General features: G+C 42.3%; 1 protein-coding gene across 3 annotated transcripts; it reads left to right on the top strand.

The window, feature by feature from the left end:
• The first annotated feature begins 50 nt into the window (after positions 1 to 50).
• On the top strand, positions 51 to 27,387 carry Wdr3 (WD repeat domain 3). 3 transcript variants are annotated; one of them, XM_042692254.1, is made up of 27 exons: positions 51 to 137; positions 2,599 to 2,801; positions 3,669 to 3,878; positions 4,666 to 4,784; positions 6,780 to 6,858; positions 7,742 to 7,837; positions 9,432 to 9,563; positions 9,733 to 9,834; positions 10,215 to 10,312; positions 12,096 to 12,209; positions 13,322 to 13,552; positions 15,575 to 15,668; positions 16,543 to 16,644; positions 17,360 to 17,445; positions 17,854 to 17,989; positions 18,615 to 18,671; positions 19,500 to 19,600; positions 19,810 to 19,921; positions 20,298 to 20,432; positions 20,953 to 21,003; positions 21,678 to 21,743; positions 22,177 to 22,269; positions 22,664 to 22,711; positions 23,568 to 23,611; positions 24,721 to 24,849; positions 26,031 to 26,124; positions 26,681 to 27,387. In XM_042692254.1, exons 2-27 carry the CDS (start codon positions 2,631 to 2,633, stop codon positions 26,834 to 26,836), a joined length of 2,856 nt encoding a protein of 951 aa, XP_042548188.1. In that variant the 5' UTR covers positions 51 to 137; positions 2,599 to 2,630; the 3' UTR covers positions 26,837 to 27,387. The 3 variants fall into 3 exon arrangements, with proteins under 3 accessions (XP_042548188.1, XP_042548185.1, XP_042548186.1); XM_042692251.1 differs by having other exon boundaries at positions 9,429 to 9,563; XM_042692252.1 differs by lacking the exon at positions 51 to 137 and adding an exon at positions 364 to 419 and having other exon boundaries at positions 9,429 to 9,563.
• Positions 27,388 to 27,400: the final 13 nt, after the last annotated feature.

Here is a 27,400-nt window from a genome sequence, read left to right as displayed (position 1 = left end):
ACCAATCAGAGCGCGCGCCCTTTCGCCACTTCCGATTCGAAGGCAAAGGAAACTTCGGGCGGAAGAGGCTCCCCGGGCGGACCGGAAAAGGCGGGGCCGGAGAGGGGTGCTTTCGGCTGCGCCTCGTGGAGGCGGAGGTGAGTCCGGGGTGCGCGGGCGCCTCTGCTCCGGGGCTCGTGGTGAGGCCTAGTGGGGCAGCAGCAGACGGGACTCGAGGGCGTCTGCAGCCCGTCCCTAAGTGGGGAGAAGCGGGATGACTGGCCCCGGGCGTCCCCACAGCCGTGTTCCGGGGTCCGCGTGCGGCCCTGGGGATTGGCGCGTGCGCGGTGGAGCCGCTGGTCCTGGCGGCGCGGGTGCTGGGTGGTGTCCGGGGTGCCCCGCACGCTGAGACCCAGCTTAGACGCGGTGGTACTCTTACGGTAAAGTGGGGATAAGAATAGTCACCTGCTTTATTCCCGTGGGGGGTGATGTCCGAGAGCGTGTACTAACATCATCTCCAGTACCTTAGTCCATTTGGCCAAGCATTACTGGTATTGTTTACTTATTTATACGAATGAGTTCAAAACTAGTACAGAGTTTTGAGCCTGAATAGCTAGGAAACTTGTGTGTCTTAGAACGGGGGGAGGGGGTGGGAGTGGCGTAGGGGGGAGTGAGACACGTTTAGGAAAACAAGATTTCTCAAACAGAGCTGTTAAAAGTGAACCTGCAGGGTATTCAGTGGGTGTGTCCAATACGTATGTGGAACTCTAATTGGTAAGGGTTAAGACCAGAACTAGAGGTAACAGGAGCCCCGAGCCTCTGCTTCCGCCTACTCTGGGAGTTCTCCACAGAAAATTGTGTCCAAGAACATAGCGATGACAGTTACTAACATAATTAGAGGAGCATTGGGCAAGAATTAGTCACCTGGTCAGGGTTAATTGGCTTTGGGTGACAAAACTGGCAAAATGTGGCTCAGTGGTAGAGCAGCAGCAGCCTGTCTTAACTCCACAATTACTTTTTAACCATTCCTATGTCGGCTCACTTAATCCGATTGTTTCTCTGAAGTAGGATCTCCTTATCTCTTTCCAGAACTATCAGATGCATCTCTTTATTACTGGGTTGTTAGACCAGTATTGTGTATATGTGTGCAGGCGTGCATGTCTGCAGTGGTACTGGGGTTTGAACCTCAAGGCCTCCTATTCTTGCTTGACTTTTTGCTCAAGAATGGCCCTCTACCACTTGAGCCACACTTCCACTTCCAGCATTTTGCTGTTTAGTTGGAAATAAGAGTCTCATGAACTTTTCGAGCCATCAGGTTTTGAGGCTCTGAATTCACACCCTGGTACTGATAATAACAAAACAGATTCAGTAAACTGGGTGCTGGTGGGTGGCTCATGCCTGTAATCATTACTATTCAGGAGGTGGGATCTAAGGATTGCTGTTTGACACCAGCTGGGGCTGCAAAGTCTGTGAGACTTATCTCCAATAAAACTCAGAAAAAGCTGGAAGTGGTACTGTGACTCAAGTGGTAGAACTGGATCCTTGAGCAAAAGCAGCTGTCAGGTCAGGGACAGTGTCCAGGCCAACTTTTCCCCCACCCCCCAAAAAAATAGACTCAGTATAGTTAAACCCAACAAACATAAAAGCTGACAACGATAAAACTCTCCCAAGACTTCTGTGTTCTTTAGTTTTCTTCCTGTACACTAGTTATAAAGGGGAGAATTTCATCGTTACCTTTCTTTCATGTGTTTACAATATATTCCAATAGTTTCACTGCACTACTACTCTCCTGACTCCCTTCCTGAGACAGTTTCATAGACTTGGTGAATGAGTCTGAGGTGCCAGGGAGATGGGGTGAGGTAGTCCCCTACAGTGTTTTGTAAGTCCTGTAGCTGACTTGGATAGTCTGGAGTTTATTTATTTTTATTTTTATTTTTTTTGGGTCCAGTTGTGGGGCCTGAACTCTGGGCCTGGGCGCTGTCCCTCAGCTCTTTAGCTCAAGGCTAGCGCTCTACCACTTGAGCCACAGCACCACTTCCGGCTTTTTTCTTTTTGCTTATGTGGTGCTGAAGAATTGAACTCAGGGCCTCAGGCATGCAAGGCAAGCGTTCTACCACTGAGCCACCTTCCCAGCCTCTAGTCTGGAGTTTAAAAACACCTCTAACTAGAAGGCAAATGCCGTAAGAGTTGGATTTTGTACCTATTTAGTAATGTGTATTCATAGTGCCTATTTAATGTGTGGGCTCACAATAGATTCTTCTCAATGGTCAGTATGTCCAGTCCTAGGCTATCCATCTCAGTGTCAGAATTTGATGGCATCTAAATGGACAGAAGTGAATTATGTAGCTTCATAGAAGCATTTATAAAGTCAGCTATTCATGATGTCAGCATGACCTAAACAACCTAAAGCTTGACGAATGAGGGATTACATGTTAAGTCAACAGTGACTTTTAGAAATAGCCATATCCCGGTACTTTTGTGAGTGATCTATTCAGAGTAAACTAAAGGTTAAGAAGCCACAAATTAAATACTTTTAACTACCTATAAGATAGTTGGAGTTTATTAGCCTATCGAAACAAAGGTACCTCAAGAACTGATTTTCTTCATTTATATCCACAGATTGCCTCATCTGTGTTATCAGACGTCATACCATGGGGCTCACCAAACAGTACCTGCGTTATGTGCCAAGTGCAGTCTTTGGCCTTATTGGCAGTCAAAAGGGTAACATTGTTTTTGTGACACTTCGTGGAGAGAAGGGTCGCTATGTGGCAGTGCCAGCCTGTGAACATGTTTTCATCTGGGACTTAAGGAAAGGCGAGAAGGTCAGTCAGAAGTCGGTTAAGTTGGTATTCATTTATGTAAAGGCAAAATGGGAGAAATTTGACTTACTCTGCATGAGTCTAGGGGGCCAAGGGTCCAATTCTGTTGTATTCACCACCACATTCTGAAAATCACAGCCAAAAAGGAGTTTACTTCTGAGGTGTTTTGGGTTTTTTTTGGGGGGGGGGGCGTGGGCAGTGATTTCCATAGTTCACTCACGGTTTGTAGTCCTATTGATTCCTTACATGTTTGTTTTTCTGTACCAATTCCGTTTTTTAAGTTCTTCAACTTGTCACAGCCAGGTTTTTATTTTTTATTTAATCAAGACATTTAAAGGGAGTATTGCTGTAATAGACAGAGCAGTATTCTTCTACAGGTGAAGCCCAGAGGCTGTAAAACTAGGCTTTTAGGCTTAGCATTTCTGTGGGAAAATCCAGGCATTTTAAACTTATGTATTCACTATGTAACTCCAAAAGGGTTATTATCTTGATGCCTGTCACCTGGAGTCTCTCGGATAAAACCACCATAATATTCTAATACTCCGGTATTGTGCAAATTTCTTCTTAATAATGGGGGTTGGTTAAAGCAAGGAGAGGTTTATAAGCCCTGTACTGAAAATCACTTGATGTAAGCCCAAATTAAAGACCTACTAATTTATTTCATGGCCTGGGTAATTTTTGCATTTATTATTCCAGTGTTGAGCTCTGGAGGAAATACTTCTACCATTTCCTGAGCATAGAGTGCAATTATTCACAAGAGTGATTTGGAATTAGTCATATTCTCAGTTTTATAAAGTGTTCCTAATTCTTCCACTCCACACTTTTCCCTTGATAACGTGTAACTTCTCCACATTGTTTCTGAACTTACAGATCCTCATCCTTCAGGGACTTAAACAGGAAGTCACTTGCTTGTGCCCTTCCCCAGATGGGCTGCATTTAGCTGTGGGCTACGAGGATGGCTCCATCCGAATCTTTAGTCTCCTCAGCGGGGAAGGGAACGTGACCTTCAATGGACACAGAGCCGCTGTCACTACTCTGAAGTATGATCAGCTAGGAGGGAGACTGGCTTCTGGGTCCAAGGTGAGACTTAAGGACAGGGGCCTTGATTTGGATGCATTGAAAGAATGTAAGGCTTATGCTCACACTGGTTCACGTAGTGCTGGGTGAAACTTGGGACTCTCCTGATTCAAAATAGGATATAGTATGTGGATGGTAGAAAAAGAGTTAGGAGAATGGTGTGAAAATAACCCAGGTCTGTGAGTGTTAGATACTTCTGTACCCGCACAGGTGTGACTAGAACAATGTAGAACAAAGTATCTTGTGAATGATGGGATTCATTTTGATGTTCTGTATGCTTTGCAGGTTTTCTAGGACTTTGTGTTGCCCTTGTAATTATTAAGTTCTGCTTGGTACCTGTGGCTTCCACCTGTAATTGGGAGGCTTAAGATTAGGATGACTGCAGAATGCCCATGCAGAAAAGTGTATGAGATTCCTTCCCAACCAGTAGCTGGGTGCAGTGGCACGTGCCTGTCATCCTAGCGGTGTGGCAGGCTGGGATTAGGAGGCTCACTGTTCTGGGCCAGCCAGGGTTGCCAAGTCTGTAAGATTCCATCTCTGTGTAAGAGGCTGGGTACAGTGGCACATACCTATTATCCCTTTTACAGTGAGGATCCTAAAATAGGAGGATCACAGTCTGGGCATGCACTTGGTCCAGAAGCAAAGTGTGCAAAAGGGCTGAAGATGTGACTGGTGGAACATTTGCCTTTCATGCGTACAGCTCCAAGTTCAAACCTCTATATCACTAAAGAAAAGAATGAGGATTTTGTAGTAAAGAAAATCTATTCTCTGCATCATTTCTTTCCCTTAGGATACAGATGTTATTGTGTGGGATGTGATCAATGAGAGTGGCCTGTACCGCCTAAAGGGACACAAGGATGCTGTCACGCAAGCTCTGTTCCTACGAGAAAAGAATCTGCTAGTTACCAGGTAAAGAAGCAATGGGTTCATTTCCGGTTTGCTTCTCGGTAAATTCCCTAGCATTCTGAAGAGGAACTCGCTTCATTGTTTAATGAAGTTCTCACTATGCCCAGGCCCACACGCCGGCCTTCTCTCCTCTTTTCTGTCCTGCTTATATAGTATCAAAGAGTTATCCAGAGTTGCACCATCTAGTTTTCCTTTGATCATTTGTTGTTCTTAATTTTGATAGTCACTTTTCGTGTTCCTTCACTTTTTACCACACTTGTTAAGAAATGAGAGTTGTCTGTCTTCTGGATCCCTTCACTGTTGGGAAGACTAGCTGTTCAATACAGGTGTTTAGCCTGTCTTTTGAGGGGAGATGTCCTTCATAGGCCTTCTGAATAGAAGGAAGAAAAGGAAGGAAGGAAAAGAGGAAGGAAGGAAGGAAACATAGGGTTTACCCTATTGAAGTTCTAAGAAGGCTAAAACCCTCAGGAACCACAGCGATGATTCGGGAATGTTAGGAAAACTGTTCCAGATATGAGTTTGTTCCTGTGGGGTAGAATGCAGGTAACTAGTGTGTCCTCTGCATGTAACATGTTCTGTGAGAGAATGACTCTAAAGTTCTGTGTATGTCATTGGTTGGGAAATAGAGTGGGAAAAATAACATTGTGAGGTAGGACCAATAGGATGGATTGTGTGTGTGTGTGTGTGTGTGTGTGTGTGTGTGTGTGTGTGTGTGTGTGTGTGTGTGTGTGTGTGTGTGTGTGTGTGTGTGTGTGTGTGTGTGTGTGTGTGTGTGTGTGTGTGTGTGTGTACATGTGTATGCTTGCCTGCGCATGCATACTGGTACTGTGGCTTGAACTTAGGGCCTTGAACTCTCACTTGGCTTTTCCATTTGAGGCTGGCACTCTTCTACTTAAGCCAAACCTCCATTCCATGCTTTTTGGTAGTTTAAGTAAGACTCATATTTGTCTGCCCCATGGGCTGGCTTCAAACTTGAAATTCTCAGAACTGTACCTCCTGAGTAGCTAGGATTATAAGCATGAGCCAGTGGCAGCTGGCTATGGGATGGATTTTTGTATGCCATGTTTTTTTTCCCCAGCTTGCTCATGAGGGGGATTTTATTAGCTGTCATGTTAGTGAAGAGGTAGAGCAATGAGACTTGGTAGGAAGGGACTGTATTTGGAACCAGTTCATGGGAGGTTTTAAGAGCTTAGTTTTGATTCTTTAGAGAACGCTGAGCTTATGAATTTTAGAAGTAGACATTCTCTGATTTGTATTGAATGGAGTGAAGGACCAGCAATGGACAGAAACCAGATGAGAAATGCTTAAGATAAGCCAGGACCTAGACCTGAAGCTCAGGCTCTCATACAGAAATCTGGAGGAGTCCAGATTTTAGAGACCACAGAAGGGGCATTTTCAAAACTCAGGCTTCATTAGGCATGCGAGCCTGGAGGTCTCAAATGCTTGCATGGTAGGCAGGCTGAGAGAATGTCAGTGGCATGGTGATGGACCTGTTGGGGGAGACATGATGGATCACATTCTGTGTTCTTTAGTACTTGGAGTACGGCATCTTCTTTGTGTCTATATGGATACATCTGACCTCTTGCATAAGAACAATCGTGTGGACCTAGCTACTTAGGGGACTGAGATCTGAGGATCTCAGTTCGAAGCCAATGTGGGCAAAAAAGTCCCCATGAGACTTGTATCTCCAATTAGCTACTCAGAAATGGGAAGTGGTGCTACGGCTTAAGTGGTAGACCACTAGCTTTGAGCAAAAGAGTTCAAGGACAGTGCCCAGGCCCTGAGATCAAGCCCCACAACCAACCACACACACACACAAAAAAGGAATAATGTGGAAAGTTAACATCCATTGTTTCTCCTAAGAAAGGTCAGGTAGAATTGAAGCTTTAGATATTGCTGTATACTATCTTTTTACAGCAGTGAACGAGCCCTTGATTTCCCTGTGAGTTTAATGACTTGACCTAATACAATTTTTCCTCCTTGCCTTTTTTTTTTTAGTGGGAAAGATACCATGGTGAAATGGTGGGACCTTGATAACCAGCACTGCTTCAAAACAATGGTTGGCCACCGAACTGAGGTACGAGTTAGGGTCATGAGCCTGGGAAAAGAACGGCAAGGCAACAAGGAAAAGATGTTTTTCTTCCTTGGCCTTTTTTTGACTTTTTGTCTGTATTGCTAATAGTAATCATTATTTACTGTCTTGAGAGGTAGTGAGATTTTGTCTAAGCAGTGCCAACCATTGGAGCTAGCCCTCTGGCATTTAAGAGAACTTAGCATGGCGGCAGCATTACTCATCCATAATCCCAGCACTGGAGTGATGAAGGCGGAGGATCTTGAGTTCAGGGCTATTCTGCACTATGTAGCAAAACTCTGAAATGAAGAAAGGAAAAATAGCCTTCGATAGTTATGAATCTGTGAGCTCCCTCATCATAAAGTGTCCACCACTCATTGTAGAAATACTTAATAATACTGTGCACTGAGTCTGTCCAGTGATGTGGAAGTGGCAAGTTGTGACTGCAGGTTACTTGTATGTAGATTATTCAGTCAAGTTCAGAGAATATTTTATGTACCTTGCATATTCTGTGGTGCTTTTTTTTTTTTTAAATCACACTTTGAAAACTATACCTGTAATCAGTGAGGAGGAAGGGTGTGCATTGACTTTTGGTTTGAAATGATATTGTTACTTTTGCTATTCACTTTGTGGCTATAGTAGCTGCAATTTTACATAGACCTTCCTGGGGCACTTTTTATTTGCTAGACACTGGCTGTAGTTAGGGTTTATGGAGAACAGCTATTATCTAAATTGGACAATAAAAGGTTAGAAATTGCTAGCATCACGTAAGCCACAATTCTACTCATATGCCAAAGAAATTGCACTAAAGTATACTTGACCCTTTTGGACTGTAGCATTGTGCTACTTGAAACCCGTTAAATATCATGTGAATCCTTGTATACCATAGGTGTGGGGATTGGTTCTGGTATCGGAAGAAAAGCGGCTAATCACTGGCGCTGCAGACAGTGAGCTGAGAGCTTGGGACTTAGCCTATCTGCAGGAGGTAATTATTGTTTCCCAGGTTGTGGGTCAATATCACAGACTCCTTAAATATAAAATCAGATGTAATTACTGAGTACTTTATATACACGTAGAAGATTTTCCTTGCTCATTGTCCTTGTATATTTGAGCTGAGAAGAGTAAATTTTAATTTACAACTTCTGGTAGTGCTGATATTTAGCTTATTGCGTTAGTAGCTTGGTAACCTTGGGCCTTTGAATATCATGGATGGACTTCACAGTATAACATTCTATTTACTTGTTTATAAATATATGTATTCTGGGAAGACTTATACCTGCTTCTCAAAGAATTTGTGTGGGAGAAAAATTAAGGACCATGGGCTGGAGTTAGAGATACAACATTGTATCTAGTAGTTACTTAGATGGGTTCCCTAGATAAGGATTGATCTTTGCTGTATTTAAGGAGAAGATGAAATATGTCTTGCAGTACCTATGAGAATCTTTGTCTCTAGAATATGGTAGAGTTTTCATTAAAAAAAAGCCAGGCACTGTTTGCTCATGCCTATAAATCCTAGCTACTTAGGAGGCTGAGCTCTGTGGATCGTGGTTTGAAGCCAGCTGGGGGAAGAATGTCTGGGAGACTCTTACAATTACCAGAAAACCAGAAGTGGAGCTGTGGCTCAAAATGGTAGAGTGCTAGCCTTGACCAAAAAAGCTCAGGGACAGTGCCCAGGCCCTAAGTTCAAGGGCCCCCCCCCCCCCAAGAAAAAAAACCAGAATATTAAAGTTAATGAAGAGTAGGTCTTTATTTTACATTATTGTTTTATTCAGTAGCCCTTTGTGTGTGTGTTTTCACTGGTACCAGGACTTGAACTCAGGGCCAGACTCCTGATTTCCCATAGTTCTTTCACTCAAGGCTGGCACTCTACTCCTGGAGCCACTCTTCCACTTCCAACAAGTAGTCTTTGTACTATAGGAAGTTATTAGAAACAATATATAATGAATGTTTTATTGTATATGACCAAGCCTATTTTTAGTAAATTTTGATACTCTTATAGAAATTTGGTCAAGACCACTGAGCCTGTAATCCTAGCTACTCAGGAAGATTGTGGTTTGAAGTCAACCTGAGAAACTTTTTTATTTTTTTGCTGGTCCTGGGGTTTGAATTCAGGGCTTGAGCTCTGTCCCTGAGCCTTTCTGTGTGCAAGGCTAGTGCTCTACCACTTGAACCACAGTTCCGCTTCTGGCTTTTTCTGAGTAGTTTATTAGAGATAAGAGCCTCACGGACTTTCCTGCTGTCTTTGAACCGTGATCCTCAGATCTCAGCTTCCTGAGTAGCTAGAACAGGTATGAGCTACCCGTGCCCAGCTCTAGACTCTTATTTCTAGTTAAACAGTAAAAGGCCAGAAGTGGTGTTATGCCTCAAGGGACAGAGCACTGTCCTTGAATGAAAAAGCTAAAGGACAATGTCTACACCCTGACTTAAGAGTCCTAGTAATGGCAAAAAACAAAAGAATGACCAATAAACCACCACTGATCATGCTATTAGTGACCCTTGGAAAGGTTTTTGAGTTATTTGGTTCAAAGTCACCTCCTGGAATGCAGTCTAGTTTTCTTTCCCATTTTTTAATGAAGCAGATTGAGGACCCAGAAGAGCCCAATCCCAAGAAAATCAGAGAATCTTCTCCGAGAAAGCAAGAGAGACTTGAAGCCAAGGATGGAGACTCCGGGATGGATGGAGAGCCTGAGACAGATGAAACTCCCGAGGATGTAAATCAGTTTTGTTCTTCATTGTGTAGCAGGAAAAGCAAGAGCCGCAGTTGCTTGCATCTGCCATCCTTGTCACCCTTTTAGGGAGTACTTGTGGGTTAAATTTGTAGAAACGTATCTTTTCAAAGATGTAGTAGCACAACTTCCTGTTCACTTGCGTTCTCTGCAGCGTATTCTTTCATGCAAGAAAGCTGGCTCCATTATGCGGCAAGGAAGGGACAGAGTTGTCAGCCTTGCAGTCGACAAGACCGGTAGGATTCTTGCTTGCCATGTGAGTATGGGCTGAGGAGGAAATAACAAGACTGAGTTGTTCTTTCATAGCATAGAGATGGATTTTTCTTTTCGTAATCTTAATATTGTGATATAATCGATCTGTAATCCTGGGCTTTTATTAACAAAGCATTGAAAGTTGTTACTTTTAATATTCTTACTATCAAGCATTTATGAAACACTGGCTTGTCCTGCCATGTGAAAGCACACACATCTGATTTAGTCTTCAAAGCAATGCTGTAAAGTGATGTTCTAACTTTAGAGGTGAGACAAACCCAATTCTCTGGGTTTGTAGTAGTAGAGCTAGCAGAAAAATCAGTGCTGCTGTTTATTGCTCACTGAACATAGTAAGCTAAGTTATACCAGCTTTTTGCCTTCTAGGGAACCGACTCAGTGCTAGAAGTGTTCTGTGTACTTTCCAAAGAAGAAGTTCAGAAGAAAATGGACAAGAAGCTGAAGAAAGCTAAGAAGAAAGCAAAGTATGTCGAATTACTATTTATTAATAATGAAATATCCTGAGGATACCACATATTAATGAGAAAAATGGTCTGCTTTGAATGTTTGTTGTCCAAAGCTAGAGAAGAATTATGACCTAACCAAGTTTTATTTATTTGTCCATTCAAGCAGTATCAGGATTTGAACTCAAGTCTTTGCTTGCTAAACAAGTACTCTACTCCCTGAGCCACAGCTCCAGCCTCATGTTTGAACTTGAATTCTGAGAGCCTTTCCACACTCAGAAGTTAGCAATGTGCTTTTAATGGTAGCAGCCTGTAAGGAATGGAGCTGGTAATATAGTGGTAACCTGCAAAGACGATTGGACATTTATGTAACTGAGATTGGGGGACAATATTACTCTGAAATAAGTCATGTAACTATAGAAAATCATTCTATAATCGTTGGAATTTATCTGAAATAGGTAATCTGGCATGCCCTAGTGGCTAATGCCTGTATTCCTAGCTGCTTAGCAAGCTGAGATCTGAGGGTCGAGGTTCAAAGTTAGCCCAAGCAGACAAATCTGAGAAGGATTCTCTAGTTAACCAGAAAAAAGGCCAGAAGTGGGGGTTTGACTCAAGTGGTAGAGCATCAGCCTTGAAGAGTAAAGCTAAGCCAAGAGTATAAGGCCCTGAGTTCAAGCCCCAGCCAGTACCAGCACAAAACAAAACAAAAAAAAACCCTCCAGTGATCTGGCTTAGTGTAACTTGTGATTGTATTTGTTTTGTATCTGTTATTTAAGGGGATTTTACTTTAGCATATGCATTTATGTAAATAATGCGTCTTAGTCCGAGTCATCTGTCATTCTCCCTCCTCCTGCCTCCCTGCTTTCCATTTTTAAGCCAGTCACTTTGAGTTCACTTGTTCCTTTTCATATGTTTGCACAGATTGCTCTAATTATATTTACCCTTCTTCCTCCTCTCTGTCCACATTCTGGTATCCACACTCCAGTCCAGACATGTTTCAACCCTTTTTGTTAAACATTAGCATAGTGTTTTAGACTTAGTACATTTGACATGGTTGGATTGTTAAGTACAGATTAGTAAGGTGGGTTTTAAAAAATCCTGAAGTTAAAAACATTTATCAGAAATGTTTGTGAATAATTTGTATTACATTTAGGGAAATGTAAGGGGTTGTTGAGTTCAAAATCCATGGGTTGTTGTACCACTGTGGGGAGTGCTGATCTACTTTGATTAATTCTCAGACAAGGCTGTGTAGTTCAATTACCTCCCCCAAGTCACTCAGCTTGCTTGTCCTGGGGCCAGAGTTTGCATTCAAGGAAGTTACATAAAGCTACCTGTAGGGGCTGGGAAGGTGGCTCAGTGGTGGAGTGCTTGCCTTACATGCATGAGGCCCTAGGTTCGATTCCTCAGCACCACATAAGCAGAAAAAGCCGGAAGTGGGGCTGACGCTCAAGTGGTAGAGTGCTAGCCTTCAGCTGAAGAGCTAAGGGACAGTGCCCAGGCCCCACGACCGACCAAAAAAAAAAGCTACCTCTAGAAAAATGATAGCTTGGGGCTGGGAAGGTGGCTCAGTGGTAGACCACTTGCCTTGCATGCATGAGGCCCTGCGTTCGATTCCTCAGCACCACATAAGCAAAAAGAAAAAAGCTGGAAGTGGCACTGTGGCTCAAGTGGTAGAGCGCTAGCCTTGAACTGAAGAGCTGAGGGACAGCGCAGACCCAGAGTTCAGGCCCCATGACCAGACCCAAAAATAAAAAAAATAAAGAGAGAAAAATGATAGTTGATAGTATTTTTTTCTTCTGTATAGATTAAATTCTTCCCAAGGGGAGGAAGAGGAAGAGGACCTTGAAGTTAATGTTGAAATGACTCTTCAAGATGAAATCCAGCGCATGACTAATATCAAAGCTTCTTCCAAAATCAAGTGAGTGAAAATAGAGTGTCTGTAGTCATTATAGATTACTAAGCTGTGGCTGGGCATGGTAAAACAGACCTAGAATCACAGCTACTTGGAGGTACCAGCCTGGGCAAAAATATTAGTGAAATCCTGTCTCAAAAAAATTAGCTGTGGTCCCTGCTAGATGTAGGTAAAAGAATCACAGTCAGGTAAACAGGGCAAAATTGATCCTATCTGAAAAATAAAAACTAAAGCTGAGACCTAAAGGCATAGGTCAATTAGTATAAATGCCAAGCATGCATAAGGCTCTGCATTCAAACCCTAGGATTGAGCTAGGCACCTGTTCCTCACACCTATAATCCTAGCTACTCAGGAGGATTGTGGTTAAAGCCACCCCAGCAAAAATGTTCCTATGAGACTTATGTGCAAGTAATTACTCAGAAACTGGAAGTGGAGCTTTGGCCCAAAGTGGTAGGGTGCTAGCCTTCAGCAGAAGAGCTCAGGGGACACTGCCCAGGTCCTGAGTTTAAGCCACATAACCAACCAAAAAAAATTTTTCTGCAAGTGGACATGTGGCCCAAATGATATAGCTGACTGAGAATGCAAGGTTTTGAGTTCCTTGCATGAGCAAAATAACAAAACAACTTCCCCTAGTATGGCCAAAATAAATAGGCAAACATATAATAAAGTATTGCCTTTGCCATTCTGTTTGCAAACCGTGTGTATGGATCGTGTCTGATGATGGCAGCTGAGACATGGGGCTGCCTCCTGCGCCCGCTGCCCCCACTTGCGCCTCCTACTCATGTTTGCGTTATTGTAATAACGTTTTATTATCCTTGAGCTGTTTTGGTTGCCAACTTAAAAAAGTGTGCGCTATGTTCAGAAAGGCTTTAAAATCATTTTTAAAAATACGCAAAACGAAGATATGTATGTGAAGCAAGATGAGCCCCAGGTATTTTGATTTAAATGCTACACTTGGCTACTGCTCAGTACTCAGCTCTCGTGTTTCTGAATCCTTTACACTTCTTCTGGCTTTCTGTAGATTGAGGATGTTGTGAAGGCTTTCCCCTAGAACAAATGGACTCTGGGTGCAAGGCTTGTGGGTGCTTGGAGTGTTCCTGACAATGTTTCCATTGCAGGTCCTTCGACTTCATTCACTCTCCTCAAGGAGAGTTAAAGGTGGTCTTCCTGCTCCAGAACAACTTGGTTGAGCTGTACACCCTGAACACATCCCTGGCGGCCCCTCAGCCTTCCAGGACCAACAGGGTGTTCGTCGGGGGCCACCGCAGCGACGTGCGCACTCTGTCGTTCAGCTCCGATAACATCGCTGTGCTGTCCGCGGCAGCCGAGTCTGTTAAGATCTGGAACAGGTTTGCTCTCTCCCCCAGAGGTTTGTCTGGTGGAATTTCCTTCCCTTTGGATTATTTTTTGGCATCCTCAAGGCCATAAATACAATTCTTAGAATATGTGTTGGGTGCATTTTGTCCATTGACCTGTAGAGCTTATATTGTTGTTTATATATTGTTTAAAAAAAAAAAAAAAAGCTATTTCCTAATCAGAGTTGTAACTGTCCTTGATTGGAAGACAACTATACTGGCCATTTTTTAATAGGTGGTCTCTTAAGTGCCATTGAAAAATGTTACTGTAACTTCTCCCCAGTCTCACACATCTTCCCTGAGATCTCAGAAACTTCCAACGTCTCTCAGCAGATGACCTCCTTTCTGGCTTAATGAAAGGTGGGAACATCTGAATCATTTTACATGCCTTTGTTTTTATCTGCTAGGTTATCTATCTAACCATGTTTCTGTCTTTCCTTCCTATGCTCTTACAATCAAAGCTGACTGCACCTCATATCCCAGCCCTTTCTCTTCCTTTTTAGCCATTTTCTTCTTGTGAACCATTTGCATGCAAAAAAGTTTCCCTCTTAGAAGAAACAGACTCCTCTCCAGACACTGGTGGCTCTGGCCTGTAATCCTAGCTGCTTAGGAGGCTGAGATACAGGATTATGGTTTGAAGCTAGCTGGGTCAGGAAAGTTCCTGAGACTCTTTGCTCTAATAAACTGCCAATCAGTCAGAAATAGAGCTGTGGCTCAAGTGATAGACTGCTAGCCTTAAGCAAAAGAAGCTCAGGGACAGTGCCCAGGCTCTGAGTTCAAGTCCCAGGACCAGCATAAAAAAAGCAGCCAGAAGTGGAGATGTGGCTCAAGTGGTAGAGTGCCATTCTTGAGCAGGAAAGTTGAGTCTGAATCCTTGTCTTTAGTGACCCAAGTTACAAAAGTATTTCAGGGCAAATCCTTGGATCTTTTTTTGTGAACTTCCTTTATGTGTTCTCTGGAAATGAATTTTCTGTATCTCATGACTCAGAATATCTAGCATTAACCTCCCCTGAAGATCACACTTACCTACCGTAGTACTTTGTGTCACCATTCAGATATCTAACTAGGCATCTAAAATTTTATAGATCTCAAACCAATTTCATGGTCTTTATTTCTCCAAAAATTTTCACCTACTCTCTCTACAAACATTACTTAGTATAAATAGTTGTATCCACTCAATTTTCTGGCCTCTGCCTTTGTAGTCATTCTATCTCTTGTCCCAAGGCCATCCAATCTGTTACCAGATTATCAGCTCTGCTTGCAAACTTTATCCTGAATCCCAACCACAGTTCATCACTTGAGCTGTCATCATTTAATCTAAGCCACCCTCATCTCATCCAGGTTATTCTTAGGGTTCCTGCTTGGTCTGCAGTGTTTTGCTTGTCCTTCTGTAGGCTCTTCTGAGGGAGAATGCAAAGCACCAACTTCAAGTCCCAGCACACCAAAAATAAATAAATCCTATATGACTTACCTCTTACTATGTTCCTCAGTTTCTCTGTAGAGTAACATTGGTCTACTTGATAACCCTAAAACATATCTGAAGTATGCCTGCTTCTGCCTCACCATTCTTCTTTGTGCCTGGCACTCTCCTTCCCCATTTGTCTACAGGCTTTCTTCTTGTCTTCTGAAGCAGCACTCCTTTCCTTTCCCTAGCCCTGTATTTATCCCCTTTATCCAGCATTCTGTTCCTCATAGCACCTACTGTCATCTGATACTTCTATTTACATATTTATTCTTGCCAACAAATGCTAAGTCTTCTGAGGTTAGGGACCGATGCTACGTTATCCACTGGAAGCACCTAGAATTGTACTTGGCATTTACTGGGCATTTAGTAAATATTTGAGTATTGTGAAACACTGGATATATATGATATTTAACGGAAAGACACATCCTGACAAATGCACAGTTAGGCTGATCCTTCTGGAGTGAAGTGTGGGTCAGCATGCATGTTGACCTTCAAGGTGGGAAAGCAAGGTCCCCTTTACACACAAGCAGTGGATTCTTTCTCTCTTGTAGGTCTACACTGCAGTGCATTCGCACAATGACCTGCGAATATGCTCTTTGCTCGTTCTTTGTTCCCGGTGATAGGCAGGTGGTCATAGGGACCAAGGTAAGACCAAGGTGTTTGTTGGATTTGGGTGGAGGTAGGGGTAGGTTCTACTCTGATCTTAAAGTGTTGGTAAAACCTAGCTCTTTTTTAAAAGCTTTATTTTCTTTATTTTCATCAAAACCATATATCAGATTATGAAGAAAAATATTACTTATTTTGATGATGTATTCTTTCATTTTCTTATGAACACATAAAATTGTTTTAATTGATGTTAAACCACATTAAGTGATGAGTATCTGTTAAGTATCTGATAAGTATAAGTATCTGTTAAGTAATCAGATAAATAAGCAAGTCCTCATTCCTAGATGCTCATCAAGCAGGGGGCTGCTGCGTGTACCTCAGTAGACATGAGTTTGGGTTCAGGTTCTATAATTTGGAGCAAGTTGCATAAATCCTGTTAGTATTCCTTCATCTGGGTGACAGGGTGTGACAGTGACCCACATTTGAACACTGACTGTGGTGGTACTTACTAGCTATGCAACCTTTGGGTGTGTTACTTGAACCCTGTTCACCTTGGTGATTTTGCAGGTAGGATGTTAGCACACTTCAGAGCTAAAGAATGCTGTCGGTAGCACAGAGATTGGGCCATAGCAAAGAACTGACAGATAGTTCAGCTGCTAAGACAGCAGACAGGGCAGTGGTAGTAGTTGATGAAGAATAAAAAAAAAATGGAATAGGGTCTTTGGTGTTTGTTATTTTTTTTCTTTCAGGTTTTGTTTTGAGATAATGGTCTTATTATTGTAGCCGAGGCTCCAACTTGCAGTTGATCTCACCTTCTAGCTGCTCAGTTACAAAATGTTTTCTGAAGTCTATGGACTTGGATCGTGGAAGTTGCATGTGCACTAATTAGGGCTGTGTTCATTTTGTGTCTTAGACAGGGAAGCTGCAGCTTTATGACTTGGCCTCAGGAGATCTGCTGGAGACCATAGATGCCCACCACGGGGCTTTGTGGGCCGTGTCCCTCTCTCCAGATCAGGTAACACAACCCAGTCTTACAGTTCCAGACTTCAGCACCAACTGTCACATCAGGTTTAATTTTTGCATAAGGAAGATTTCTGTCAGGATTTCTTTAAAGAAAGCTTTTTTTTTTTTTGCACGAGTCTAGTCTTTAGATGTCATATATGGTGCCATCCCTCATAAGTAACTGTCAAAAAATTCCGGTTCAGTTAATCTCACTCAATGCCAGTGTAGTATCAGGTTACATACAGTTGTATGTTTTTACCAGTGGCTTGTGGTACTTCTCAAAGAAAAATGTTTTCCTGAGCAATGCTGTAGAGGTAGATTCTTACTCTCCTTCAACATGTCACCTATCTTGATCTTGAAAAACCATCTCAGACATTTTAAGGAAGGACAGGACATTGCAGGAATGCATTTACTCCCTTAGTCAAGCTTAATTAGATCATCCATTCAGTGTGTTTGTAAATTAGTTTCACTGCTTATAGAAAACCCAGTAGTGTTCACTAAGGATTTTCTTTTCTGATTGTAACAAAAGTATCACTGACCTTTTCCCTCGAAAAGGTCCATCTCTGTGTTAGTCTGTGCTAAAAATGTCAAATGAAATTTGTAGCATCAGAACAACACAGGAGGGGTTTGAGAAGTCCCACTTTTCCTATTCAAAAAAATTTTTTTTCGTTCTTAGCTTAGTTTCTATACTAAAGTAGTTTTTCATTAAAATGTCATTTACCTTTCAGCGTGGCTTTGTGACAGGTGGTGCAGATAAGTCTGTCAAGTTTTGGGACTTTGAGTTGGTGAAAGATGAAAACAGTAGCCAAAAAAGGTGAGTGGATATTTTTTGTTGTTGTTGTTGTTCGTTTGTTTTTTTTTTGTCAGTCATGGGGCTTGAACTCGACCTGAGTGCTGTCCCTCAGCTCTTCAGCTCAAGGTGAGCACTCTATCACTTAAGCCAGAGCACCACTTCTGGTTTTCTGATGGTTTATTGGAGTTAAGAGTTTCATGGCTTTTCCAGCCTCCTGAGTAGCTAGGATGACAGGTGTGAGCCACCGGCGCCCGGCTTGAGTGAACATTTTTTGTACCCTTTTTTTTTCAGAGTGAAAATGGGAGCCATTGAAGAGCCTTTTGGCTTGACTTACCTCTGTCGTGTGTGGGGTTTGAAATTGTCTGTATGGGTAGAGTACTCATATATTAATTTTTTTTTTTTTTTTTTTTATGCCTTGGCTGGTACTAGACTTTCAGTGAAACAGACTCGAACCTTACAGCTAGATGAAGATGTTCTGTGTGTCAGTTATTCTCCTAATCAGAAGCTGTTGGCTGTGTCTTTGTTGGACTGTACTGTGAAGATATTCTATGTTGACACATTAAAGGTACACTTGTTGTTCCTGTGGTGTTTTCTTTCTTTCTGAGTGATGTTATTACAATTTGTGTTGAGGTTATAAAGCAGTGGGCTTGGCCATACCCAGTTTAAACTATAGTATATTTTCTAAAAATTTGTTTCTGAATGAAAACATGGTTGTGCTAGAGCAAGTAATAGTATTAATTCAGTGGATCATCAGTTTGTTTTAAGATTTTGTAGACTGAAAACCTGTCATTGCCAGTAGTTTTTAAAACACTGCTAGTGGCCTAGGCAATTTTGTCACACCTGGTGATTTTGATTAAAATTAGAGAACCCCAAAACATGTTATTGTGCCCTATGCCCAGAGTGTCAATAAGACTGGATTTGGCCTGGCAGTATTTCTGTGGAACAAGTGTCCCAGAGTCCTTTCAGCGAAGGAAACTGGAGAGAATATCTGTGGTGTGTTCTGACTGAGACCTGGGCTTGTGGCAAGTGTCTGTGGAGTCTTCAGTTCCATAGTAGTACTCTAAGTAAGCTGTCTTTGGTTTGTCTTGGAATTATAAAGTAACCCAGAAATGTTCATTACATTTTAGGTTTATAACTTTTAACCCACATGTAATAAAATTATTCCATGCATTATCTTTTTTAATGTTCAGTTTTTCCTCTCACTGTATGGACACAAACTGCCAGTCATCTGTATGGACATCTCTTATGTGAGTAATGCGTTGAGTCTCGGAAAAAAGTTGTCTTTTCTAAAGCAGGGACTTTCCTCGGTTCTTGGCTTGATGATACCTCAGTTTGAGAGCATTTTTATCATGTGGTTGTCACTCTCTAAAACAATCACAAAGTAGTATCTGTTACATTTTAAGTATATCTATTTCATGTTTTCTCAGTAATTTCCTCAGTTTGTCACTCCTAGCTCTTTGATTTAGCTTCCCCAAATAGTGGTTGTCTATAAAGTTTTGTACTAGATAGAATGCCCTAGAATAAGCAGCTCTGAAAAGGGAACACCTACTGTTTGCTCTTGGGTTAACATTGGGTATACTCTGTGTGAGGGAAGGATGGCCACAGCTATCCGACCAGTGTGCTCACAGCCATTTGAGCACTGATGTAGGGAAAATGAGAGAAAATCACCATAGGGAGCCAAGGATACAAGGCTAGATCATAAACATTTCCCAACCTCATTGTGTCTTGATATTCTCATTTAATAAGTGGACCACCCTTGAAAAATACGGAACACAGAGTTTCTGCTTTCACTTACTGTGCTATGTGTGCGCACGTTGCTACTGGTGCTTGAGCTCAGGACTTTGTACTCTCACTTGGATGTTTTACTCAAGGCTGGCACTCTATCCCGTGAACCTTGCCACCACTTAGGATTTGAAAGCTTTTTTAAGCAAGCTCTGTGGGTAAAAGCAAGAAAGCAGGTGCTCCTCATAGAGTGAGGAAATTGTTTTGGCTTTATTTGAATGCCTTTGGGGAAACTTTTTAAATGACTTAACAGGATTTTGGAATTAATGTTCTTTTGCTTCTTTTTTTCATAGGATGGGGCATTAATAGCTACTGGCTCTGCTGATAGGAATGTGAAAATCTGGGGTTTGGACTTTGGGGACTGTCACAAGTCCCTTTTTGCCCATGATGACAGGTAGGTATGATCTTCTTGAAGGCCCTTCTCTGAGTGGTATGTGAATACTAGCTCCCTAGAAGGATATAGATATAGACATTAATGAACGATGAGTTCAAAGTTCCAAAAATAGACACTCTGGAACTAGCAAGACAAAACTATTAACATGTGTTAAGACTCTTCTTATCTATTCTGGCATTTGATAACACATAGCTTACTCTTCTTTTCAGTGTCATGTACCTGCGGTTTGTACCAAAGTCTCACCTCTTTTTCACTGCTGGGAAAGACCATAAGATTAAGCAGTGGGATGCAGACAAATTTGAACACATACAAACGCTAGAGGTAACCTCTTGCCCTATTTGCTGCCCAGGTCTTCAGAACTACTTTTAAGAATGTTTTCATAACCAGGCACCCAAGGCTCACTCCTGTAATCTTAGCTACTTAAGAGACTGACAGCTGAGGATTAAGGTTTGAAGCCCAGCCACACAGAGTCCGTGAGACTCTTTATTTCCAATTAACCACCAAAAATCAGGAAGTAGAGCTGTAACTCATGTGATAGAGTATCAGCCTTGAGTTAAAAAAGCTAAGAGTACCTTGGCCCTGAGTTCAAGCACCAGGAAAAAAATATGTTTTCATTGATTGTCCACTAATCCAAGCAGGAAGTGAGCTATGGAGAAGTTCCTCTTATTTGGGTTATGTTTGTGTTTCCTTTGTCCAGGGGCACCACCAGGAAGTCTGGTGCCTGGCCGTGAGTCCCAGTGGAGACTATATTGTCTCATCGTCTCATGACAAGTCTCTGAGACTTTGGGAGAGAACAAGGGAACCTCTGATTCTAGAGGAGGAAAGAGAAATGGTAATGACTTTTAAGTTTGGATTTAAATCTTCTGGGGAGGGAGAGGAAGAGGAAGGGAGGGTCATCGAAAGTCTGCCCCAGCTAAAATTTTCTGTCTAGAACTATCCAACATCATTCCATTTCAGAAGCCAAACAGGAAAAGATTTGGGGATTGTGTTCCTAAAGAAGTGCCTTCACATGGGGTGCTGGCAGCTCACGCCTGTAATCCTAGCTACTTAATAGACTGAGATCTGAGGATCACAGTTCAAAACCAGCCCAAGCAGAAAAACCCATGAGACTTACCTCCATTTAACCAATAAGAAACTGGAAGTTGAGCTGTAGCTCAACTGGAAGAAGACCAACTTAAACAAAAAAGTTAAGAGACAGCACCCAGGCCATGAGTTCAAGGCCCAGCTCTGGCATAATAAAGGGTAGGGGGAGGGAATAAGGGGAGAGAGAGAGGGTGAGTTTCCTACTACCTCATTGTACTTTTATAGAAAACACTTATTACTTTCTCTCAAACTAATGTCTTTCATGGCAGCAAAGGGAAGCAGAATATGAGGAGGGTGTGGCCAAAGAAGACCAACCAGCAGTAAGTAAATATTTGATGGGTGAGGATTTTTACAGTAATCAGACCTGGCGTTAGGTGCCATGCTGTGCACCTCTTTGCCAGCTGAGAGGTGGAGGAATCTTTGTGGATTTTTCTTCTGTAGTGTATATATAATGTATATAGTGGACAAAGTGTGGAGCAAATCTGGCTGGGATCTTAAGGGTCTCAGGTTGGAGTCTACCCAACAAGCAGTTTAGACCCAGCACTTCCCCCTCCGCACCCCCCCCCCAAAAAAAAAGAAGAAAAAAGAAAGGTCGAGGGCTGGGAAAGTGGCTCAGTGGTAGAGCAATTGCCTTGCATGCATGAGGCCCTGGGTTCGATTCCTCAGCACCACATAAGCAAAAAGAAAAAAGCTGGAAGTGGCGCTGTGGCTCAAGTGGTAGAGCGCTAGCCTTGAGCTGAAGAGCTGGGGGACAGCACCCAGGCCCAGAGTTCAGGCCCCACGACTGGACCCAAAGAAACAAAGAAATGTAAGAAAAGATGTGAAAAGTTGGGTTCTTTTGTGATCATACATAGTTTTGTCATCACTCAGTTAATGGTAACTGAGAGCTATTACCATTTTCATAAAACAATGCTTGTTCTTTCAGATATATGATTTATTGATTGTCCCTTTAACTCTTGTTCGTGGTACTGTTTACAAATCTTATTTCTTGTAGGTTCCAGGTGAGACTGAAGGTGGCAGTTACTTTACCGGAAAGAAAACTATTGAGACAGTGAAAGCGGTAAGTTGGTATAAAATGTGATGTCTCATTCCTAATTAGGATTCTGACTTTTTGTTAAAAGTCGGTGTTTCAAGTGCATAGTTCCTTTGGGTCAAAAAGTTGGTGAGATTTAAGGTGCAGATCACAGCCTCCGTTCAGAGAGGCCCTGCATCTGGTCAGTATGGGTTTGGCAAGGCAGCACCTTATAGGTGTTCTTGGGAACTGCCCTACTGGAGTTCCAGTGACTCTGTTCTGACTATAGTGGCCCAGGACACCTCCTCCCAGCCCTACAAAGTTAAAATGAAAAACATCTTTAACTGCTCCTTGGCACTCTTCTGGCACATATTTATTAAACTGATTGGGGCTATATTCATTCACATCAGGACTTGAGGTTGCTATGTCCTGGGAGGACAGTTCGTGTTGTACGATTGCTTTCCTTTTCTCATCTCCGTAGGCTGAGAGGATCATGGAAGCCATCGAGCTGTACCGAGAAGAAACTGCAAAAATGAAAGAACACAGAGCCATTTGTAAAGCTGCAGGGAAAGAGGTGTGCTGTCTGTTCATTTGTGTACTGGACATCTCAATAAATGTGATTCCCGAGACAGCGGTCAGTTAAGAATTTTTATCAACCCAGAGCAGAAATGAAATAAATGCAGCCTAGTTCAATGACAGTTCTCAACCTTAGAAGATATGGAAGCTTAATATTAATACAAAGGGAAAGTTAGGAAGTCATGAATTGGGGTGATTTGTATAGAAATTTATATAGAAATGAATTGGGGTGATTTGAGTAGAAACGTAAGTTTCTACAACCAGGATACCTGATAATTGTTTTACCCTTAGTTCTTAGGGTTTTTCTCTAAAGTTGTAAAATATTTCATTACTCTAATGAGCACCATGAGAATCTCATGCTTCTAATGATTGTTAAAATAATCTTTTCATAGGTTCCTCTTCCTGTCAACCCCATCCTGAGGGCATATGGCAACATCTCAGTGAGTTGAATGTGTTTTTCCTCGGTGACTCAAGGTTACCTTTGGAGACAAGAACAGGAAGTGGAGAGGCATTACTGGGGGTTCAACATGCTGGGACATCTTCTGTCTTTGAAACTCTTCCTTGAATGCAGGCAATGGTCTGTACTATTTTTAGTGCCCGTACTGGGGCTTGAATCAGGGCCTGGTGGGTGCTGTACCTGAGCTTTTTTTGCTCAAAACTAGCACTCTATCACTTGAGCCACAGCTCCATTTCCAGCTTTTTTGCTGGTTAATTGGAGAAGCCTGGGTTGGTTTGGAACCATGATCCTCAGATCTCAGCCTCCTGAGTAGCTAGGATTATTGGCACGAGCCACTGGTGCCCAGCTTGGTATTTTTGGTTTTTGAAGGACCATTTCAGTGGAACTTACTTTTTGGTTAGATTGTATACACATTTTTCTGTCTTTTTTTTCTGGTGTTTTATTTATGTTCAGTATTCAAAGACTTTTAGAGTCTGCTCATTTCAATGAACTTAGAAGTCTTTTGAGGAGAAGTCAACACAAATCAGAGAGAAAGTTGGGGACAAGGAGTAACAGTAGAATATGCTTAGCTAGCAAGCACCAATTAGTATTTTACTTGTATCTCCCATTCAGTACTCTTGTCAGAATATCTCCATTTTATAAAGAAGGGAACTTCTTTACAAGGTAACGAGGCTGGGAGGAACCATGGCTTACAAACATAAATTCAGTCAACTATGAGCCATGCAGGCCTTGCTCTCAAGGGAGAGAGAGGGTCCTTATTTTGGGAAGAGATAGAAATTAAACATGTTTAGTAGAAACCAATCAAGAATGTTTCTGATGGTGTTATCTTTCTCTTGTAGCCTTCAGCTTATGTACTGGAGATTTTTAAAGGAATCAAGTCAAGGTGAGTTCTAGTTACAATTTTCCATGTACTAACATTTATTGAGTGCTTACCTGAGAGTTTCTTTTGATTAATGAAATCAGAATTGTACATTTCTTGATGGGTTTCCTGTTTCGATTTTTGGTGGTGCTGGCATTTGAACTGAGGACCTCATGTTTGCTTGAGCCATGCCCCTAGCCCTGAAATAGTGTGACAGTTTACCTTTTGGTTTTATCTCCATGAAACCTACTGAAGCTTATTTCCCTGATGAATCATAATATATACTTACCATGCCGGGGCATCACTAGAGCAATGTAAAGGAAAGTGATCAGTGGTACTAGCTACTTGTACATTTTTAAGATTTCATTTTCTTTTTTTTTTTTGTCAGTCATGGGGCTTGAACTTTGGGCCTGGGTGCTGTCGCTCAGCTCTTCAGCTCAAAGCTAATGCTCTATCACTTGAGCCACAGCACCACTTCCAGTTTTCTGGTGGTTTTTATTGAAGAGTCTCACAGACTTTCTTGTCCGGGCTGGCTTTGTACTGCAATCCTCAGATCTCAGCCTCCTCAGATCTCAGCCTCCTGAGTGGCTAGGATTACTACAGTCATTAGCCACTGGTGCCTGGCTTTCATTTTCTTTAATAAATTGACTTCTGACCCCAGTTACAATCCTCTTGAGATTTCTAATTAGAATTGGTCAACTGATGGTAGGACTGTGACAGGGGGAGCTGGTCTCTGAGATGAGAGTTCTGTAAGGTACACAGATAGATAGTGTAGGTACAATTAGTGTCAGATTCAGTCACCATTGCTGGCTTGAAAGCCCAGAAACCAACATACATGGGGAAAGAAGTATTGAATAAACATCAGATAGTCAACAAAAGGCTCTGGGAACATTATTTATCTGAGGAATTTTCCAACATGTTCTGGAACAAAATATTCTAAGCCCCAAAATAGTAAATAGAAAAAAAGAAAAAGTTTGAAAGAATCATTTGCAGAATGGACAAGTATATTTAAAATCTAAAATGAGGGAAGTCTCTTCAAATATAGAAGCAGAGAAAGGGAAGTGAAGGAAAAAATTCCCTAGCTGTGAATGTTAAGGAATGTCACACAGTTACACTTGTTTTTCCTTCTCCAGCGAACTGGAAGAGTCTCTGCTTGTGCTGCCTTTCTCTTACGTCCCTGACATCCTGAAGCTCCTCAATGAATTCATCCAGCTCGGCTCAGACATTGAACTTCTCTGTCGCTGTCTCTTCTTTCTCCTCAGGTAGATCTCTTGGCAAAGAAAGTATCATGTTTGTCTGCTCTACCTCGGTGACCCACTTTAAAAGTCTGGTTTCAGCTTCCGAGACAGGAAATTTTGGTGTTATCTGAAATGAAATACTGCCTTTTGAACTGTGCTTGCCTTTAGTGAGAGGAGTGATGGCCACCTTCTGTAAGTCTCATGTGGCTTTGCCCGCGCTTTGCCCGCGCTGGGCCTCCGGAGCCCTGGTTCTGTGCTGCCCAGCGCACCACGTGCCGAGGCCTGAGCAACCAGTGTGCTTCGCTTGCCGTTCCTTCTGAGCTATGTTGTTTAGAACCTGTTGAAGAACAGTTTATTTCTCTAGGTATGGAGATGTAGGCACATCTAGAACATGTGGTTATTCAACTCTTAAATACAAAGGATTTATGGTGTGAGTTACCGTCATGATCTCTAGTGCTGCAGCATGTGTGCTTCTGACTGGGCAGGAGTGAGTGCCTGCTGTGCCTGCGGTGGTAAGAGGAGCACTGCCTGAGCGGAAGCACACATGGTCATCAGGGGTCTCCTGGGATTCCAGGTCAGAGCTTGACTCTCCTGTTAGGGTCTCAGGAGGAAAATGTTAGCCTTCCTCTCTCCCTCCCTCCTTCCCTCCTGTCTTTTATTGATTGTGGGGCTTGAACTCTGAGCCTGGGCACTGTCCTAAAGCTCTTCAGATCAAGGCAGGTACTCTACCAATTGAGCCACAGCACCACTTCATTTTCTGGTGGTTCATTGGAGATTAGAGTCTCACAGACTTTCCTGCCTGGGCTGGCTTTGAACTGCGATCCTCAGATCTCAGCCTCCTGAGTAGCTAAGATGACAGGCGTGAGCCACCAGAGCCTGGCATGTTAGCATTTCTGAAGAGGCTCTGTTTTGTCTCTCAGCTTTCTGTATGTTGTCACCTCTGGTCATGTGGTGGGATGCTAGAAGATGAAATAGCTTGGAGATGAATTGCATGGGTAATAAGGTTTAGAATGGTATTTAAAGAATTGTTGTCAAATTAAATTAGGTGGATTTTTTTTTTCTAGAAGCATTCCTGTGCTGCTGTGGTATAATGAAAGGAGTCTGTATTGTGTTGGTGGTGCTTTGTCCACTTGCCCTGTTTCTAGGAGGGACAGATAGGACCCAACCTCTCTCTGCAACATATGACCCTCTTGTTTTCCTGTTAGGATTCACTTTGGACAGATTACTAGCAACCAAATGCTTGTGCCTGTGATAGAGAAACTGAAGGAAACAACTATTTCAAAAGTGAGACAAGTTCAGGTAAGTGTCTTTGTATAGAGTAAACAAGGCAGAGTCCTGTGTGTGTGACTTAGAGGTAGCATAGTATGCTGTGCCTGGTCTTTGCTATGCTCATCACATATGGCTGTATTTGAGAGAAAGTTTTCTTTATGGGAGCTTGTAGGAATAGGTTTTTTAAAAACAAAAGAAGGTAAGCCAAGTACCAGTGGCTTAGACCTATAGTCCTAGCTACTCAGCAGACAGATATGAGGATCACTGTTTGAAGCCAACCCAAGCAGACAAAAATCCTTCAATCTTACCTCTAATTAGCCAGCAAAAAGCCAGATGTGGAAGTGTGGCTGTAGTGGTGTAGTGCCAAGTCTTGAGCAGAAAAGCCAAGAGAGAGCACAAGGCCCTGAGTTCAGTCCTCAGTGACTGGAACTCCCCACCCTACCACCCCCACCCCACCTACACACATGTAAAGAAGAAAAGCCCTTAGCACAATTAACAACAAAAGAAGCCATTCATTTCCGACTCTTGATACAGCCAGGTTCCTCTAAAGGGCAGAAAGTTTATAATCTCTCATATTCTTTTCCAGGATATAATTGGCTTCAATATGGCTGGTCTTGATTATCTCAGGAGGGAGTGTGAGGCAAAGAGTGAAGTTATGTTCTTTGCCGAAGCTACAAGCCAGTTGGAAGAGAAGAAGAGGAAGAGGAAAAACAGGAGAAAGATGATTTTAACATTGACTTAGAACTGAAAGTGTACCATTTTCTACTTTCCATGTAAAGGAACTCTAAGCCGACCTGCAAGGACACTGGGCTGGCCGTCATCTTAACAGCAGCAAATAACAGAACAGAAGTCCGTGTTACAGAAGGGCTCTCCATGTAGCTCCTGGGCGGCTGTGGTCCGGCTCCGTTTCTTGGGCTTAGGAGCATGATTAGATTAAAAACAAAAAAAAACCCTTCCTGTGCTCTTGAGGGTGATCCCAGCAGAAGTTTTTCTTTTTACATGCTAGCAGGGAGCAAAGAATCTTTTTTAAATTAGGTAGTTAGATTACTAGAGTTCAGAATAACATTTCAAAGGTTTATTTATTTTTGTGGCACATGAGGTATTGTATACTTTGTTATTTTCCATTGCTTTACTTCAGAGGCAATCAGGTACTTGACTTTACTGTACATGTAGTGTCATGGATTTTTGAGGCTAAAAGAAGAGGAAAATCTATCTAGAGCAACTTATACAAACCTCTTGTGTTTCCTCATTGCTGTTTATACTTTCCCAAATAAAATAGTTGTTTACAGAGAATAGTGAGGCAAAG

This window comes from Dipodomys spectabilis, unplaced genomic scaffold (assembly GCF_019054845.1).
Source record: "Dipodomys spectabilis isolate Male_0828 unplaced genomic scaffold, ASM1905484v1 ptg000148l, whole genome shotgun sequence".
NCBI classification, from domain to species: Eukaryota; Metazoa; Chordata; class Mammalia; order Rodentia; family Heteromyidae; genus Dipodomys; species Dipodomys spectabilis.
The sequence above is the reverse complement of the archived record's forward strand: the minus strand, read 5'-3'. Positions and strand labels throughout refer to the sequence as shown.